Source organism: Tachysurus vachellii, chromosome 1, assembly GCF_030014155.1.
Source record: "Tachysurus vachellii isolate PV-2020 chromosome 1, HZAU_Pvac_v1, whole genome shotgun sequence".
Lineage (NCBI taxonomy): Eukaryota > Metazoa > Chordata > Actinopteri > Siluriformes > Bagridae > Tachysurus > Tachysurus vachellii.
Genome location: NC_083460.1, coordinates 15967704 through 15983029, shown reverse-complemented (window position 1 = coordinate 15983029; position 15326 = coordinate 15967704). Strand labels below are relative to the sequence as shown.

At 38.0% G+C, this 15326-nt stretch overlaps 1 protein-coding gene across 1 annotated transcript in view; it reads right to left on the bottom strand.

Moving 5' to 3' along the window:
- Positions 1-5658: 5658 nt before the first annotated feature.
- The window catches only part of igsf10 (immunoglobulin superfamily, member 10), a 10197-nt gene continuing 529 nt past the window's right edge, over positions 5659-15326 (bottom strand). The window contains exons 2-6 of the mRNA XM_060874529.1: positions 15070-15199; positions 13800-14190; positions 9338-13543; positions 8291-9188; positions 5659-8017 (exon numbers count right to left, since the gene is read on the bottom strand). Coding sequence (XP_060730512.1) covers positions 6103-8017; positions 8291-9188; positions 9338-13543; positions 13800-14190; positions 15070-15199 — 7540 coding nt within the window. The 3' untranslated portion in view covers positions 5659-6102. The remainder of the gene's footprint in view (positions 8018-8290; positions 9189-9337; positions 13544-13799; positions 14191-15069; positions 15200-15326) is intronic.

Genomic DNA, 15326 nt, shown 5'->3' with positions numbered 1-15326 from the left:
TACACTTTCTCAACCATCCACCAATAGTTAATGTTTTTGGGAGAAGAACACAACCTTATGAGTCAGAGTTATGCTTGATCTCTATTTTGCCCGTCCACTAAGATTCAAGATTCATCTTTTTTCGCCACGATTATTTCACCAGTTACATATAGCTTTCAACTTTCTTTGTTCTGTTAAGGTTCAAGTTTTATTAACCATTACTTAGTTTTTCCATCTTATCTTCCTTTAAAACATGCTAAAACATGTTCATTTTTGATGCATAACATCAAGATTGTCTAGTATCATGCTAGTTATTACAAAGTTGATATGTATGATATGTTGACAGTGAGGAGCTTCGCAAGGAGCTTTGTAGCTTCACAACCATCAAGTTATTTCACATAGAAAAAGGGTGCTAACATTCGAAAAAAAAGTTTTGTGAACCTCCTGAAGTTACATGCATCCACCACAGAGGTCTCCAAATCCCTAAAACTCCATGATATATATACACCGTAGCTTTAAGTTTTCCAAAAATTACTTCACTGTCTTCACATCAGATGAACTCACTCTGTTCCCAGTATGCTTTTATAGGCGTTTCATTCTACAAATCAACTCTCCAAAAGAGTGCTTCCAAGTGAGCTGATGATGTATTTCACAAACACACACAAATATTCTGAGAGCAAACAGCAAACAGACCCATTAAAATATGGTTTGATTCAGTTTTTTTTTTCAGTGCCATTAATTACACAGTTTCGAATTAAGTAAAATGAGAAGCATATTGTAGTAACACCAAAGAGCATGCTCCTCTGAGTTATGTTGTTTATTAAATAAAGTCTTTATTGCATTGCATTGCTGTTGTTGTGTTGATTTGTGTATTATGGCATTACGCTGTAGTTGTCACCTTGAGCTTGTGCTTAGTTCTGTTGTGGAGTGTGTGATGTTTGTGGTGCGGAATGTCCTGGACTATGTTGCTGACCCAGTTTTGCACACAGCTGCCTGCTGGCGTTTGATTTTACAACCAAATGTATTCATCCACCGAGGTTAATTAATTCCTGCATTAATGCATTTGCAGCCATCAGTACTGAGTGCTGTATAATCGACCGTAAACATATCACTCTCCACTGCACGTAAAGAATAAACCATGGACAAAATAATCATGAATGGCATGGAGAATTATTCCTCTTATATCAAGTATTATTATTTAGTCTTAATTAACGAACAACACGTTGAACTTTTTATCCATTTTTTTGTTGCGTTTAGAGTATAATAAAACAAAAAAATGCAGTTTGTCATTTTACACAAACTTCAACAAGCACTGCAACTGGAGATATATGTTTATATATGTTAAACAATTATCTACTCACATTCATACATACATTGATACATACGCTTAATTTTTATTTTAGGCTTAGAATTATGTACAGCATCTGCCTTACAAACTTATGAGCTGTTGCTATAGAAACAATAACGTATTCAACAATGCTAGCACTAAGGTCAGTGCTGCTGTAACAGAAAGGTAATCAACACAACAGAAATGATGCCTCTTCTAAATAATCTGCTGATTTTTAGGACAAACTTTGCCTTTGAGGGTAAACATGGTCTGCATGTTTTAGAAAATGACCCATTAACACAAGCTTAAATCAACAGATTTATTTTTCCTCTGCGGCCCCACATGAAGTCCCGCTGATGTTTTGAGTGAATGAGGTCACCGTATGTATGGAAATAAACTTTAATGTGTGGAGATTCTGTAGATCCCACGACCTGCACTATGTTTTTATTGCCCAAAAATTCCTTCTATATCTGAACAAGAGCGAAAGGCTGGATGAATGAGTAGCACATAATCCTCTCTCTTGACCTGTCATAGTAATAACCTCTGAAACATTTTGAAGATTCTTTTAAAAATAGGACCTCTATTAAAAATTTCACACCATAGACAACTTGTGTAAATTATTAGTGGTATGTATTTTAAGCACTGAACTGAACACTTTAACTGAAAAAATGAAATACTATTAATTTTCCACTAAAGACGATATTTGTATATAAGATGGATGTTGGATGTACGGTTGGCATACAAGCATCAAGACTGATGGACATTTGGTTCTCATTATGTAAAAAAACCTACACAGTAGCCTCAGGTTTCTTTTCATAGCTACCTATTTACAGAAAGTGTCTGCCACATGGCAGACATAACAGTTAACATCATGATCCATTGGTGTGAAATGTTAGAAGCAAACAGTGATGACCTTAACATAAACTCTATAGACAGAGCTACAGCATGACTTTACATACCGTAAGCATGCACTGTACTCAAATGACTTAACCCTTTCTTGGTTTAAAAAATAAATGTCATTTTTATATCTTTATATTATTTTTATATCTTTAGCTATCTCTGGATCTCTGTATAGCTTTAAATTGTTTAAAACATGATGCTTACCATGTGATTAAGTCAAACATAGCTAGCTAGTATTATTGGTAGCAAGTAATATTGTAATTTTAGACAAGATGAAAACATCTACATAGAATTTCCATGTTGCTTTTGGTGAAATTATTAGTCAAAATTATTATTTTTTGGATGCTTCCCAAAATTCAGCAACTGGCAAAATTCCAGTGGGTCTCCGCAATCTGCCACTCAAGCACCTTTGATCCCACTGAACTTCATGAACCACTAATTAAGTCAACAGACAGCAATATTTGACACACTTTCCCTTCAGTAAAATGGCTTTTAAGGACTAATATGAACCAGATGGACTCTGCAGAAGTAAAGGTACTTAAATCATGAGCTGTGATCCATTTATTAAGTAGCTGCACAGTAGAGAACGGCATCATTTCCCTGCCCACCCACTGCTACAACAACATGGTGCAGACGTGTATTCAGACCCTTTGCCCCTCTGTCCCTAACAAACCATAACCACTCTACTGTGCTGCCTGGTTGGAGAATTGGAAACATCAGCTCAGAGACAGGAAGCTTTTCCTGGCTTCAAAAGAAAGCTGTGCTGTTGCATACTGTATTTAGTGTAAAATAAACAAAGTCTGCTCTATATTTAAAGGTCTGAGTTTAAACCCTGGGGGAGGTAATAATATAAGACTGATTTTGAAGCCTGGACTAATCAGCCGTGGGCCTCAGGGTGTCTGGGAAAGGTGCTGACCAGTCCATGTGGTTAAGCCAAGCTTATACACAATCACCTGGAGCTCATTATATGGTCTGGAACTTAATTTATCAAGGAAAGCAACTTCATATGCTTGATCTGAAAATGGTAAATGAAAAATATTTTGTGACATCCCAGAGCAGCAGCCGTTGGAAGGAATTTATGCTGCTAATTTCCAGTTTTGTGTTACTACACATTAAGTAACGGGAAATCTGTAATGGAAACAGAAAGATGAATCTATCCTTTGTGGCTGTGGGACCAACATACAGATTTTCAACCATCGTTGTGAAATTCCTGTATCACTGTAGCAGGCTTGGTGGAAAATATTCAAACACAGGTTATAGAAATGGAATGCTGTGAGAATAGTTCTACAGAAATTCTCCAACATGCTTATGAATAGAGAGCTAGGCATTTTAATGCTAGGCAAATTAATCCATTCAAACTATTCTCTTCACTTCCCTTGATTCATTGTTAACATTTAAGGATAAACTACTTCCTAAAAACCCAGAAAAGGTCATAATCAAACGATGGAGGAAATATGCTTGTTAAGGGCATTTTAGCATTATCAGTTTACCTCTGAGTGCAGGTGGAGTACAGAAAGTAACCTGAGACATGAGGAAGTGGATTGTGTTTAAAATTCAAGTCCTATACAGTATTTTGGCAGACTGATCAATTTCATCTATGTATTTGACTTTTTACTACCTTCTACCTTCAAGTATGTAACATTAAACGGTCTGACGGCTACCCAGTGTATATACTGTACACTAGATTTCACAAATGATTACAATCTAAAAGTTCTTCATTTTACTGTATAAAATGTCCATTTAAAACAGGATCATCTCATTACAGAAGTGATCAGTGTTTGTGGAGAACTCTGGAGAACTAGTATCAGATATGGCAGGCCTTCGAGAGAGCCTCTGACTGAAATGGGCAAGCTTTATTTTTTCCATTACTCTTCATGTGCTGTGTTGTAGCCAGCTGGAATCCTAAAAACATTAATTCCAACTGGGGGAATCCACTGGCCAGATGTTACCCAAAGGACAGCACGGATGGATTTGACATATAACATAAACTAAAACATCTTTTTAGACTTTATTCATTTGAACAAATCTAAATCATCCAACACAGGCAAGAAAAGCAGATAATACATACTGTGTTGCCAATATTTCACAACACTGATGTGACTCCTATATGACTTCCCAGTATTTGAGTCATTATTATTTAACTTTATAAATTTTAATTCTTTCGATTTAAATTATATCTTATCTGTATTCAATTTTTGTTTTGCTCCTAGCAAAGAATAGGCTTTCCAAATTCAAGCTCATAAAGTCTGGCTAATTCAGCCCAGATGAGCTCATCTTAATGAGCCAAGCTAATGATATATTTCTACCCTCCAGTGAAAGGAACCAATGCCACTACAAATAATCTTGCATTTCTAACAAGGAGATACTTAATACTGTATACTATGACAATGGGGAATTTTTGTCTTTTATCTTTCAGTTCATTTATTATTAAAAAAAGTTACATTTTAAAGTTAAAAACTTGTAAATCCCAGCAGCGTCTTGTTTGGACTTTGACCTACTGATCACAAAGTTGTGAGTTTATATCTCCTAGGCATTTTTGTAAGTATGGAATTGTAAATTGCTCTTTATAAAAGCACTTGCCAAATGTCTAAATGAAGATAATATATGTTTGAGGTATATAAGCTATTTAAAGGTTTTTGTTCCAAGTATAATCAATGAATAGTAATCTTTTAACTAGCAATCTGCCAGAAAGCTGTTTCTTGAAACTGAAGACACAATAGCAATTACCCATCTTTAAGCTCAAAGATAAATATCAGCACTAAAAATGATGTTTTTTCTGACACAATTTATAACTGATTTGCTTTTCTAGGCAGGATTACATAACTGGACCCAAATTACTGTTTGTTACACAGTATACCTTCCCAAACCAGCTAATATCACTTGATTGTTCTTGTGAGCATATGCTAGTAGTTTCTCTAGCTTACAAATCAATTCCACATTCCAGTGTTAATGGAAAAGACCTTCTCCAGCTTGTCTTACATATATTCTGGAAGATGTTTTGTCTGAAAAAAGAAAAACTTTCATTTATAATGCCTGTTCATATTTCAACAGCAATTTTCAACGAACCTTTGAAGAGTCAATAAACAGTAGGCAGGAGATGGGCTAATGTGCTGTATAAAATATCGACTGGTACACATTTCTGTGAGAACACACAGAATTTGTGCTAACTTAAGTAATAATGTAAAAAAAGGATAAAAAAAAATCTATTTAAATCCTGACTTAAAGAGGTTTCTGAAATAAAGTAATATTCTACAGGCAATAACATTCCACAGAAAGAAAATATTTCAAATGAAGTGAAACATTACTGAAATATTTTATAAAGTTATAAGTCACATAAATATTAAACACAAGTGTTTCAGAAAATAATTCAAAAGCCATTTATATAGTAACAAACACTATTGTTTCTTTAGTAAAAATATAAAAACGAGACCACTATACGTGTATATTGATCTATACTATCAATCACATAAAAATTGTGATAGTTTTCCAAATATATTAATTCAGTCTTAAATGTTGTAACTTGCAAATATTTTACATCAACATAAACTGTATTACAAAATGTATTGAAAATATTTATATATTGTTGTCGGCTGCTCACTATATGACTTATACGGGCAATAATAGTGAAATCTCATGCATAGCAATCTCATAATAGCTTTGCATGTATTAGCATCTGTGATTAGTGCCACATATTGTTTCAGCATATAACTACTTAGTTGCAATGCATTTTCTTGACTGCAGATTTCAGGCCCTTGTCGGAAATTTAGGTTCCTGCCACTCTAAATGATAAAATATGCCATAATTGAATTTAATTTACAGAGGAGATTTTGGAAGCACTGGTGTCTGTCAATTGTCTTGAAGATTTGAAGAGCGCTGGTGGATGCTCATTGACTCTTTTAAATAACCGTCAGAAATGTGACTCTGGTGTCTTTTCCAAGATGATTAGTTGCTAAGCACTTATAAGTGCCAGAGTCAGCTCTTGTTGGCTTCTGAATTATAAGTGTGCCTGATGGATGGAGTAGCTCACTACCTGCAGAACGTCCCTTTCCGGCTGTGGAGAGAACTGATCGGTCAGGCAGTTCCCAGGTGATTTCTGGTTTTGGTATTCCAACAGCAATGCAGGACAGTTGCACTGGAATGCCTGTTGTTGTCCTTACATTTGGTGGGGGTCCATTAGTGATGCGGGGTGTGTAGGCAACTATGATGACAGGCACAGTTAGAAGTGCATCCCCTACATTATTCTTTGCACGGCACATATAATTCCCACGGTCGTGTAAATTGGTCTGGTGGATGACCAACGTACCATTGTCCATTAGCTGATAGCGACCAGTGATCTGAGAACGGCTTATGACATGACCTCCTGGCACTGTCCAGAGGATGTTGGGACGAGGGCTTCCATCAGCCAAACAGTGGAGGAACAGTGGTTCTCCAGACACACTACGAATAATCCCTCTTGGTCGTGTCAGAATGTAAGGCTTTTGCCCAACCTCTAGAATAATTAGTTTCTCAATGTATCCCATCTTGTTCTTGGCAGCACAGCGATACTTGCCTGCATCCCCTTTGCTTGGATTATGTATGACAAATGTGCCATCACTGCCCAAATGATGATGCGATCCCATATTATGCCTTCCAATCAACTGTGTACCATTGGGTAAAGTCCAGATCATATCTGGAGGTGGATTTCCATCAGCAGAACAGTTAAGTACTGTAGTTTTGCCTAGTCGAGTAATCAATCTCTCATTAAAGGGGTTTTTAAAGATAGGCCTGATAAGTTGGTTGGTAACCTCCAGGTGTATAACTAAGACAGATTCTCCCCCATCATTTCGTGCTATACATATAAACTCAGCTGTGTCTGTAGGTCTAACATTGCGGATCTCTAGAGTTCCATTGTAGTGGACAGTAACTCTGCTCCCGTAGTAAGGAGTTGTAAGAAAGATATTGTCTGGCATTATCCATGTGATCTTTGGAGGTGGGTCTCCTTCTGCCTTGCAGTCTATGAGCTTCCTAGAATATTTTTCTGCTGTATCCTTAACAACTGTCTTGTTCTGGTAATAGCCATTTATGATGGGTGGATTTCCATCTATTTCCAACTTGTATACTTTGCTCTCATCACCGGCAGCATTGCGAGCTATGCAAACATATTCTCCAGCATCAGATAATTTTACATTGCGGATATCGATAGATCCATTGACATGAATCAAATATCGTTCATTTGACGCAGCAATCATGTCACTCGACGGTAGCATCCACAGAATCTTTGGTTTGGGTTCCCCAATGGCTTCACAGTCAAAGCGGACATTCCCTCCTGGCTTAACCCTGGCATAATTGAGGGGCGAGGGGCGTATCCGAGGTGCTGCACTCACAACAGTAATTTGAACATGCATTTCATCCTTGCCTAAGGTGTTCTCTGCATAACATGTATAGTCACCTTCTTCATCCATCCCCACCCTATTTAGGTAAAGTGTTCCATTACCAAACAATATATAACGTTTGGATCGACTTCTTATTACGCCATCGGCTTGAAGAGCATTGTTGACCAATGTACCATCTGGCAAGCCCCATGAAATCTCTGGTACAGGGGCACCAGAAGCCTTGCAGTCCACCTTTAGTTCCTTGCCATATGGTACCTGTTTCTTACCAATAAACTTGGGTTCAATCTTAGCTGGCTTCATGGACACAAAGACTTTCATTAGTTGTAGATCATCTCCAGCATTGCTGCGTGCAACACAAAGGTAGTCTCCAGCATCCTTGTCACTAACTGAGTCGATGATAAGCGTGCCATTCTCCAACACCTGAATACGACTGCCCATTCTATAATAATAAAAGTAAAATTTTGTTAAGATAATAAGAAGCCTACTTTAAAACCTAATTCATCACCAGTTTTCTTTAAACTATTCACCACAGCTAATAGAAAAAAATACTTCAAGATGAATTTTTACTGCAAGCTGTTTTAAACCATTAATGTAAGAGGAAGAGGCATGATTTGAGTAAAATGTATCTTTTGATGAATGAGTCCGACATTACCATAACATAAACATAAAATGTTATCTAAATGTATGCATGTGGATGTGTTTTTTTAATTACCTATGCCACTGGTCCACAAGGGCTTTGGAAGGAAGTCTCCAAATAATTTTGGGTTTTGGAATACCAGTTGCAGAACAGTTCAGATGAAGTTGGCTGCCATATGCCAGTTCAGTACTCTTGCCAGATGTTTCAATTATTTCTGGGGCAATTTCTGTTTTTTCCACTGATAGTGTGACTACTCGCCGCTCAGATCCTGTGGAACTTGTAGCAATGCATTCATATTTTCCACTGTCAGAGACATCCAGGTTTTTCAAGTGAAGAGTGCCATTAGGAAATGTGTATACCCTGGAGCTACTGTAAAGTGGCATTACAACCCTCCCATCCATCAAAACCCAGTGCGTAGTGGGTTGAGGGTCTCCTTGTGCTGTACAGGGCATCCATACACTCTGGCCAACAACAGCCCTCAACAGCTGCCGTTTTTCTTCCAAAATGCCAGGGGGAGCTGCCACCACCTGAAGACGCACGGTCGCTGTATCTATACCAGCTGGGTTACTTGCAATGCACTTATAATATCCTCGATCGTATATTGATACCTGTTGGATGACCAGAGTACCTCCTTTTGTAACATTTACTCTGCCATGACCATTATTTTGAGCCCTAACTTGAGTGCGGTTTGCTAGAATCCACACTACAACTGGCACAGGTCTTCCTTCTGTCTTGCATTTCAGTTCAACTTTTTCACCAGAGTGGACTTTGATCTCTCGAACCTTTGCTTCCAATATCCGGGAAGGATAAGCCACCACTGACAGCATGACAGTGAGTTTGTCAGACCCATATGCATTCTCAGCCAGACAAACATATTGTCCTCTGTCTTTGACGATTGCATTCTGAATCAACAATGTTCCATTCCTGAATACCTCAAATTTACCCAATTTTCCTTTAATGGTTAATGTAGTCCCTAAAATGAAAGAAAAAAAAAATATATGAACATAAAATCAAAAAATAAAACAAATGCATAACAACACCATCTTTATAAAATGGAACACATTAAAACACAAAAACAATATATTTAAAAACATTTATTGCAAACATTCAGAATTTGGGTACCTGTGTCTGGGGAAAACCGTTTCCAGCTGATGGCAGGTTCAGGGTTACCCGAAGCCTCACAAGGAATGAGCGCATCAGAGTTTGATTCAACTGTAAAACTGGCTGCACGTCCACCAACAATTATTGGCTTAGATGCTATATCATTTGTAGATGATTCAAATCCTTTGGTAGTTGGTGATATAGTGTCATAAACAGTAATGTGATCATAATTATTTGGAATTTGATTAGAGATACCTTTGCTGGACGGAAATGAAGTAAGCTTGTTGTTTTCTTCTGTTGTGACAACAGTTACTGCATCAAAAATTAGTGTCCTCTCGGTATTAGGCCTCTTTTTAGTGTCGGGAGAATCAGTTGTTGTTAGTTGTTCCAGATGCTCCCTGTTTTTCTTCACAGGTCTCTGAGTTTGATACCTTCCTCCACCTCTTTGTGGTGGGATTCTTTTATTTGAGTTTATTCTTGCTTTAGTTTTCTTTTTTTTTGACTGAGGTGTGATGTAGGGCATTACTGTATTAGTTGTATAAGAAAAGCTGGCTGTAGGTGAAAGTTCACTCAGAATAGAATGAGTTTTTGGGAAATTGGTTGGTTTGGCTTTGGTTCTAAATTCCTTATTGTCAGAATCTATTTTGTCAGATGATGTGTATATAGTAGATTTTGCAACCTCTGTAGTAGTTATATAGAATGGCTTGGTTAATCTTGAGGTTGTGTGTTGCATAAAAGTGGTGGTTTCAAATGTAGCAGATTTGGTAGTTGGGGCTTGTGTGGTAGATTCTTTAAGTGGCCGTCTTCCTCTAAAACGTCGTCTGTGGAAACTTGGCTTTCGAATTCGCGAAGATCTACCAGAAAATCCCCCAGACCCTCCAGAGTATGACCCTGAGAACTCAGATGTGTCTTCCTTGTATGCCTTCTTTGTCATGGATGGTGGTACTGGTGTAATATGAGATGCTGTAGTTGTAACTACCTTGGATGCATACATAGGTGTAGAATCTGGTGTGTACATTACTGTTGTTTTATGGTACTTGCTTGATGGACTGGCAGTTGTAAATAAAGAGATGACTTTCAGAGAATTCTGTGATTCTGTGAATTTTGACAAACTTGGTATGTTATCAGTGGATTTCCCCAAATTGCCTTGAATTCCTTGTCTGACATGAGGTATGGCAGTCATTGGTGCAGCTATTGACTCAGCTGTAGGTAAGGCAGTTAAAACCATTGATGGTGCAGTTGTGGTCGTAGTTGTGACAGTTGATTTGCTTTTTATTGTTACTGATGGTTTGGATGGCTTTCTAAGTCTCTTGAGAATTTCCCGCTGACCCTGTTTGCTTCCAAACAATCTTTGCCATGGTATCTTTCCCTGTATGACTTTAGAAGCTTTAGTTGTTGTAGATGCAACAGTGGTTAAAACTTCTTTCATGGGACCTTTTGAAGGCTTTTGTTCAGGGACATTTGTAGAGCGAATATCTTCAGTGGAACTATCAGACTTCAGTTGTCCTGCACTTAAAAATGTAGTGGACTTAGGGGATATCATTGATGAAGTAATAAATGGAGTGTTCAGGGTTGTTGTAATGAGCTTTTCCATTATTCCTACAGAAGAGGTCTGCACTTGAAATCCGCTAGTTAAATGTTCTGCATTGGATTTTACAGTTGGCATTCTTCCTCTCTCATTATCACAACTTGTGGTTAGTTCCACTTTGTATGGAACAGTGGCATTGATCTCATACTCTACAGAAGGTCTTTTGAGCTTATCTAGTAAGGACTGTATATCTGTGATCTTGTTCGGCCGAATAATTCTGCGCCTGCTGAAAAAATTACGTCTCCTTCCTGGTTGCTTTTTATTTGGAGGAATAATTTTTATTTGCTGGTGTGAGATGATGGTAGATCCCGGGGGCAGATGTGGAGACTTGATTTTTTGCGTGGTATGAAATGTGATTTCATCATGTTCTCTTTCTGTTGTAGTGATTGCTGTAAAAGTGGTATGACTCTCAGGATCCATAGATGTGTGTACTACTGGGTTTACCCTTTGTGTTGGTCGATCCAGCACTGATGCCTGATGTGAGTTGATACGTGGCAAGTCATCAGTTGCAGTTTCTGGCATATCCCCAGAAAACTGAAGTTCCCTTTCATCCATGGTGTCAGTAACTGTATATTTCATGGTAAATGGTTGCAAAGGTGTATCTGTGCTTCTTTCTGAAATGTAGGCTTTACTACTACTAGGACCAATGTCATAATCCTGGGTGGTTTTAAAAGGTGTTGTCTCATCATCATTTTGAAATTCATAATTGCTAAGAGTAACACTTGGCACCATTGGGATGGCGTCTGTGTGAGAGTAGGAGCCGGTTGTGATAGTTCTCATGTTTTCTGTTGTTGCTATAGAATTGCTTAGTACCTCTGTGATTTCAGTAACCTTATTCTGATCATTTTCTAGCAGGTTATATGTGGTCATAACGCTACCATAGATATTTTCTGGATTTTCTGTAATTGATATTGCTTGATCTGGCATTGAACCTTTACCTTCAAACCCTGAAATTCCTGAACCTGTCTCATCATCAACAGAAAGTGCTACATTAGCTTGTGATTTATCTGACTTGTTTATATGGCTGTCTTTATCATTCCCCGATTTTTTGTTTTGTGATCTTTTGATATAATCAGCTAATCTCTCAGGGTCTACTTTCCTGTACGCTTTGTCAAACACCCTTCTAGACCACCCAGTGTGTCTGCTACCTCCCCTTCTATTTGTTACTCCATGGCGAAGTGAGGGCTGGAGCCTTGGGTATGGTCTATCTGAAGTAATTGTCCTTGATTCCTGGTTAACTCTACTAGAAAGACCTTCACTGTAAAGTATTTGGCTATTTTCTGTACTTAGCAGTTCATCATCACCAGAGCTATCTATGCTGGTCAGTGGAACAACTTTTGAAACATCGTTAGAAACATTTGCTAGGGAGGCTAATAAATCTACTCCAAGATGGTTAGCAGCAAGGCACCTGTAAAAACCCCTGTCTCTCTCAGTCAGTGGATGTATTGCTAAAGTACCATTTGGGTAGATTTTCCTGTTTCCAAAAGACCGGTCCACAACTGTGTGGTCTGGTAATATCCAGTGAACAGTGGCTTGTGGAGTGCCATTTGTTTCGCAATCAAGAACTAAGCTCCCACCCACTGTTTGGGAATGCTGAACACCATTGACCTCTTCCTCCTCAACATCTGGGGACAGTACAGTAACCCTAAACGAAAGTACATCGGCATCTAGATAATTAGTGGCAATGCAGTGGTAAATACCAGAATCTGAGCTATCTGCAGCTTTTAAAGTAAGCTTCCCATTGTCTAAAATAACTATCCTCCGGTCTTCACTGCTATATGGTGCACGGACCTTTATTCCATCTGGTAATATCCACTCTATGGAGGGTTTGGGATCACCAAAGGTCTCACAGTTCAGTTCAGACACACCACCAGAAAGTACTGAAAACTCAGTCTTGGTCTGGTTGTCCTTTTTGATCATAGTCCAGCTGAATCGGTCTCTTCTCACTTTATTGCTTTCAATATTTATTTCAATATTGGAGAAATACTTAACGTGGAGTGTTGAATATGTGGTGGTAGTAAGGTCCAACTGTAGGTTAATGGTACCTTGCAGTAACCATGCGGGATTTGCCTTAATTTCCGCCTCAATCTCTGTGAACATTTCATTCAGCTCAGGATCAGCTGTTCTTGCTTGCTTGTAGGTGTAGATCATTTCTGGTGACATGGTTACAAGAAATTCCCTCTCAAGTCTCATTGGAGAATCACTATACGAGGCCAAGATGCCCCAAAGCTGTCGAATGTGATCATAATCAATATTACAAACAAGCGATGTAGACACGGTAGCACTGACTGTTGTAACATTTTCACCTATTACTCCTTGGGTTACGTTCAGGTTTTCCAAACCCCCTGGCCTCTGTACAACACAGGAGACGCTGGCATTATTGTTATACTGGTCTATGATTTTCATTTCCATCAACCCTATTGGAGCAATAAAGTCTTTGGGAAGAACTTGGGTATAGCTATTCTCTTCCATTGTGATATTCCTCTGTTTCAAACTGGAATGAATCCATGGCTTAGAACATGTGTAAGCTTGACTTGACAGATAAATAATATTATTGCCTCTGGAGGTAAGTGGTGAGTCACACATGGGGCACATCTGTTCTACAGAGAGCTTCCTGTCTCTTTTGCATTTCAAGACACCTATAAAAACAAAACTGATGTTTTAGGCAGAAGCAACAAGCTAAGAACAACAGGTAATATTTGCAATTTACACAGAAATTTGTGCATTCTCTGTGAAAATAATTTTGGCCTTAGACACTTTGTGTGTACAGTCCACCAAAAATCTATGTTTAGTAAACATAAAAAACTGTTCCTTTAATGTTGTCACAGATGATCATAAATGGAAGTCAGTATTTTGTATGCAGTGACTTGAGGGAAAGGGCTCTGTCATCCATACCTGGATTCCTTTTGATCCATGCTGCAAGCCAGTCCATTCTACAATCACACGACCAAGGGTTTCCACTGAGAAAGAGATTCTCTAGCTGGTAGCAACCAGTGAACACTGTAGCAGGTAGAGTGGTCAGTGCATTTTCTGAGAGATATATGGTCTTGATAGATGAAAATTTGAATATCTGGTTGTGTCTCAGAGTTATGAAAGTATCTGGATGAAGTTGTTGGAGTATGTTGCCTTCGAGATTGATTAACTGTAGAGAAGTCAGACCATAGAAAGCTTCTGGATGGATGAATTCGATGATATTATGGTCCATATAGAGACGAAACAAATTGTCCAGGCCTTGAAATGTATCTTTGCGTAGCTCTTTCACTCTATTGTAACTCATTTTTAATACCTAAGGAGGTAAAATCATCAAGAAACTCTTGTTAGCACTAAAACAGTATAGTGCACTATAGTATACATAGAGTCTATATAATATATAATATATAATCATACTGACTTATTCTTTTTCTTATTTTTTTTATTGTATTACGTATAATCACAAACATTGGCATACTAGTGTAATACAAATGTGAGGTTTGTAAATGTAAAGATTGGCTAGGATTCAGTCATTTTTCTGGCATTATCATAGCTCAGTAGAATTCCTTTGAAATTTTTGTGGCATTTTGTTGGGGCTTTTGTCCATGTCTTGTGTTTACATATGTTTTGGTCTATGATTACTATGTCTCAATTACTATGTCTCAATGTGTTTTAGGGGAGATTCTCAGGTTCTGAATTCCTGGAAAAAAGCCTAATGAATGTGCCCAGCACTTACTGCTATCCTGAGACACTGTCCAGTATGCTATAATCAGTAGTTGAGCACCAGTAGAACCTTCCTAATTGTAGTACTATTGTATAGCATACTATATACAGCATACTATAGTACTCTTTAACAACTGCTCGTCAATGTCAATGTCAGAAAAAGGAATCAATTTCACAATGTTTTTCAATTGATGGCAGCTACACAACTCAGGCATTGTATTCCATAAATAATATTTTTGAGTTTACAATTGATGAGTCATCCTTTCATCTATCATCTGTTTCATTTTAGCGTCTGACCATCGTTCAACACACGATTTGTTTCGGAAACAAACAGCCTGAGGTCCAAGTTTTTTTTTCCACTACAAAGATTTATTTGTGCCTGACTTCGAACAGCTGAACCGCATATGCACACATCTCAAGCATCAGCATTTCAGCACATCCGAGCCGGACGAGTTTGGAAACAGTCATTTACCTGCAGAGCCTTGAGGTCGATGAACGCCCTGTCCTCAATGGTTTGGATGGTGTTACTGTGCAGCATTAACAACTCCAAGCTTTTCAAACCTGACAGTTCATGTTCTTTTAGGATTGTTAGACTGTTGTAGCTAAAAATACAAACAATAAGAATGATTATTAGCTGAAATATGGAGGTTCACAATGGAGTAGAACAAAACACAGGTGCATGTGTGAATGAGGAAGTGTGTAAAAATAGTCAGATAATCCTCTTAGCGT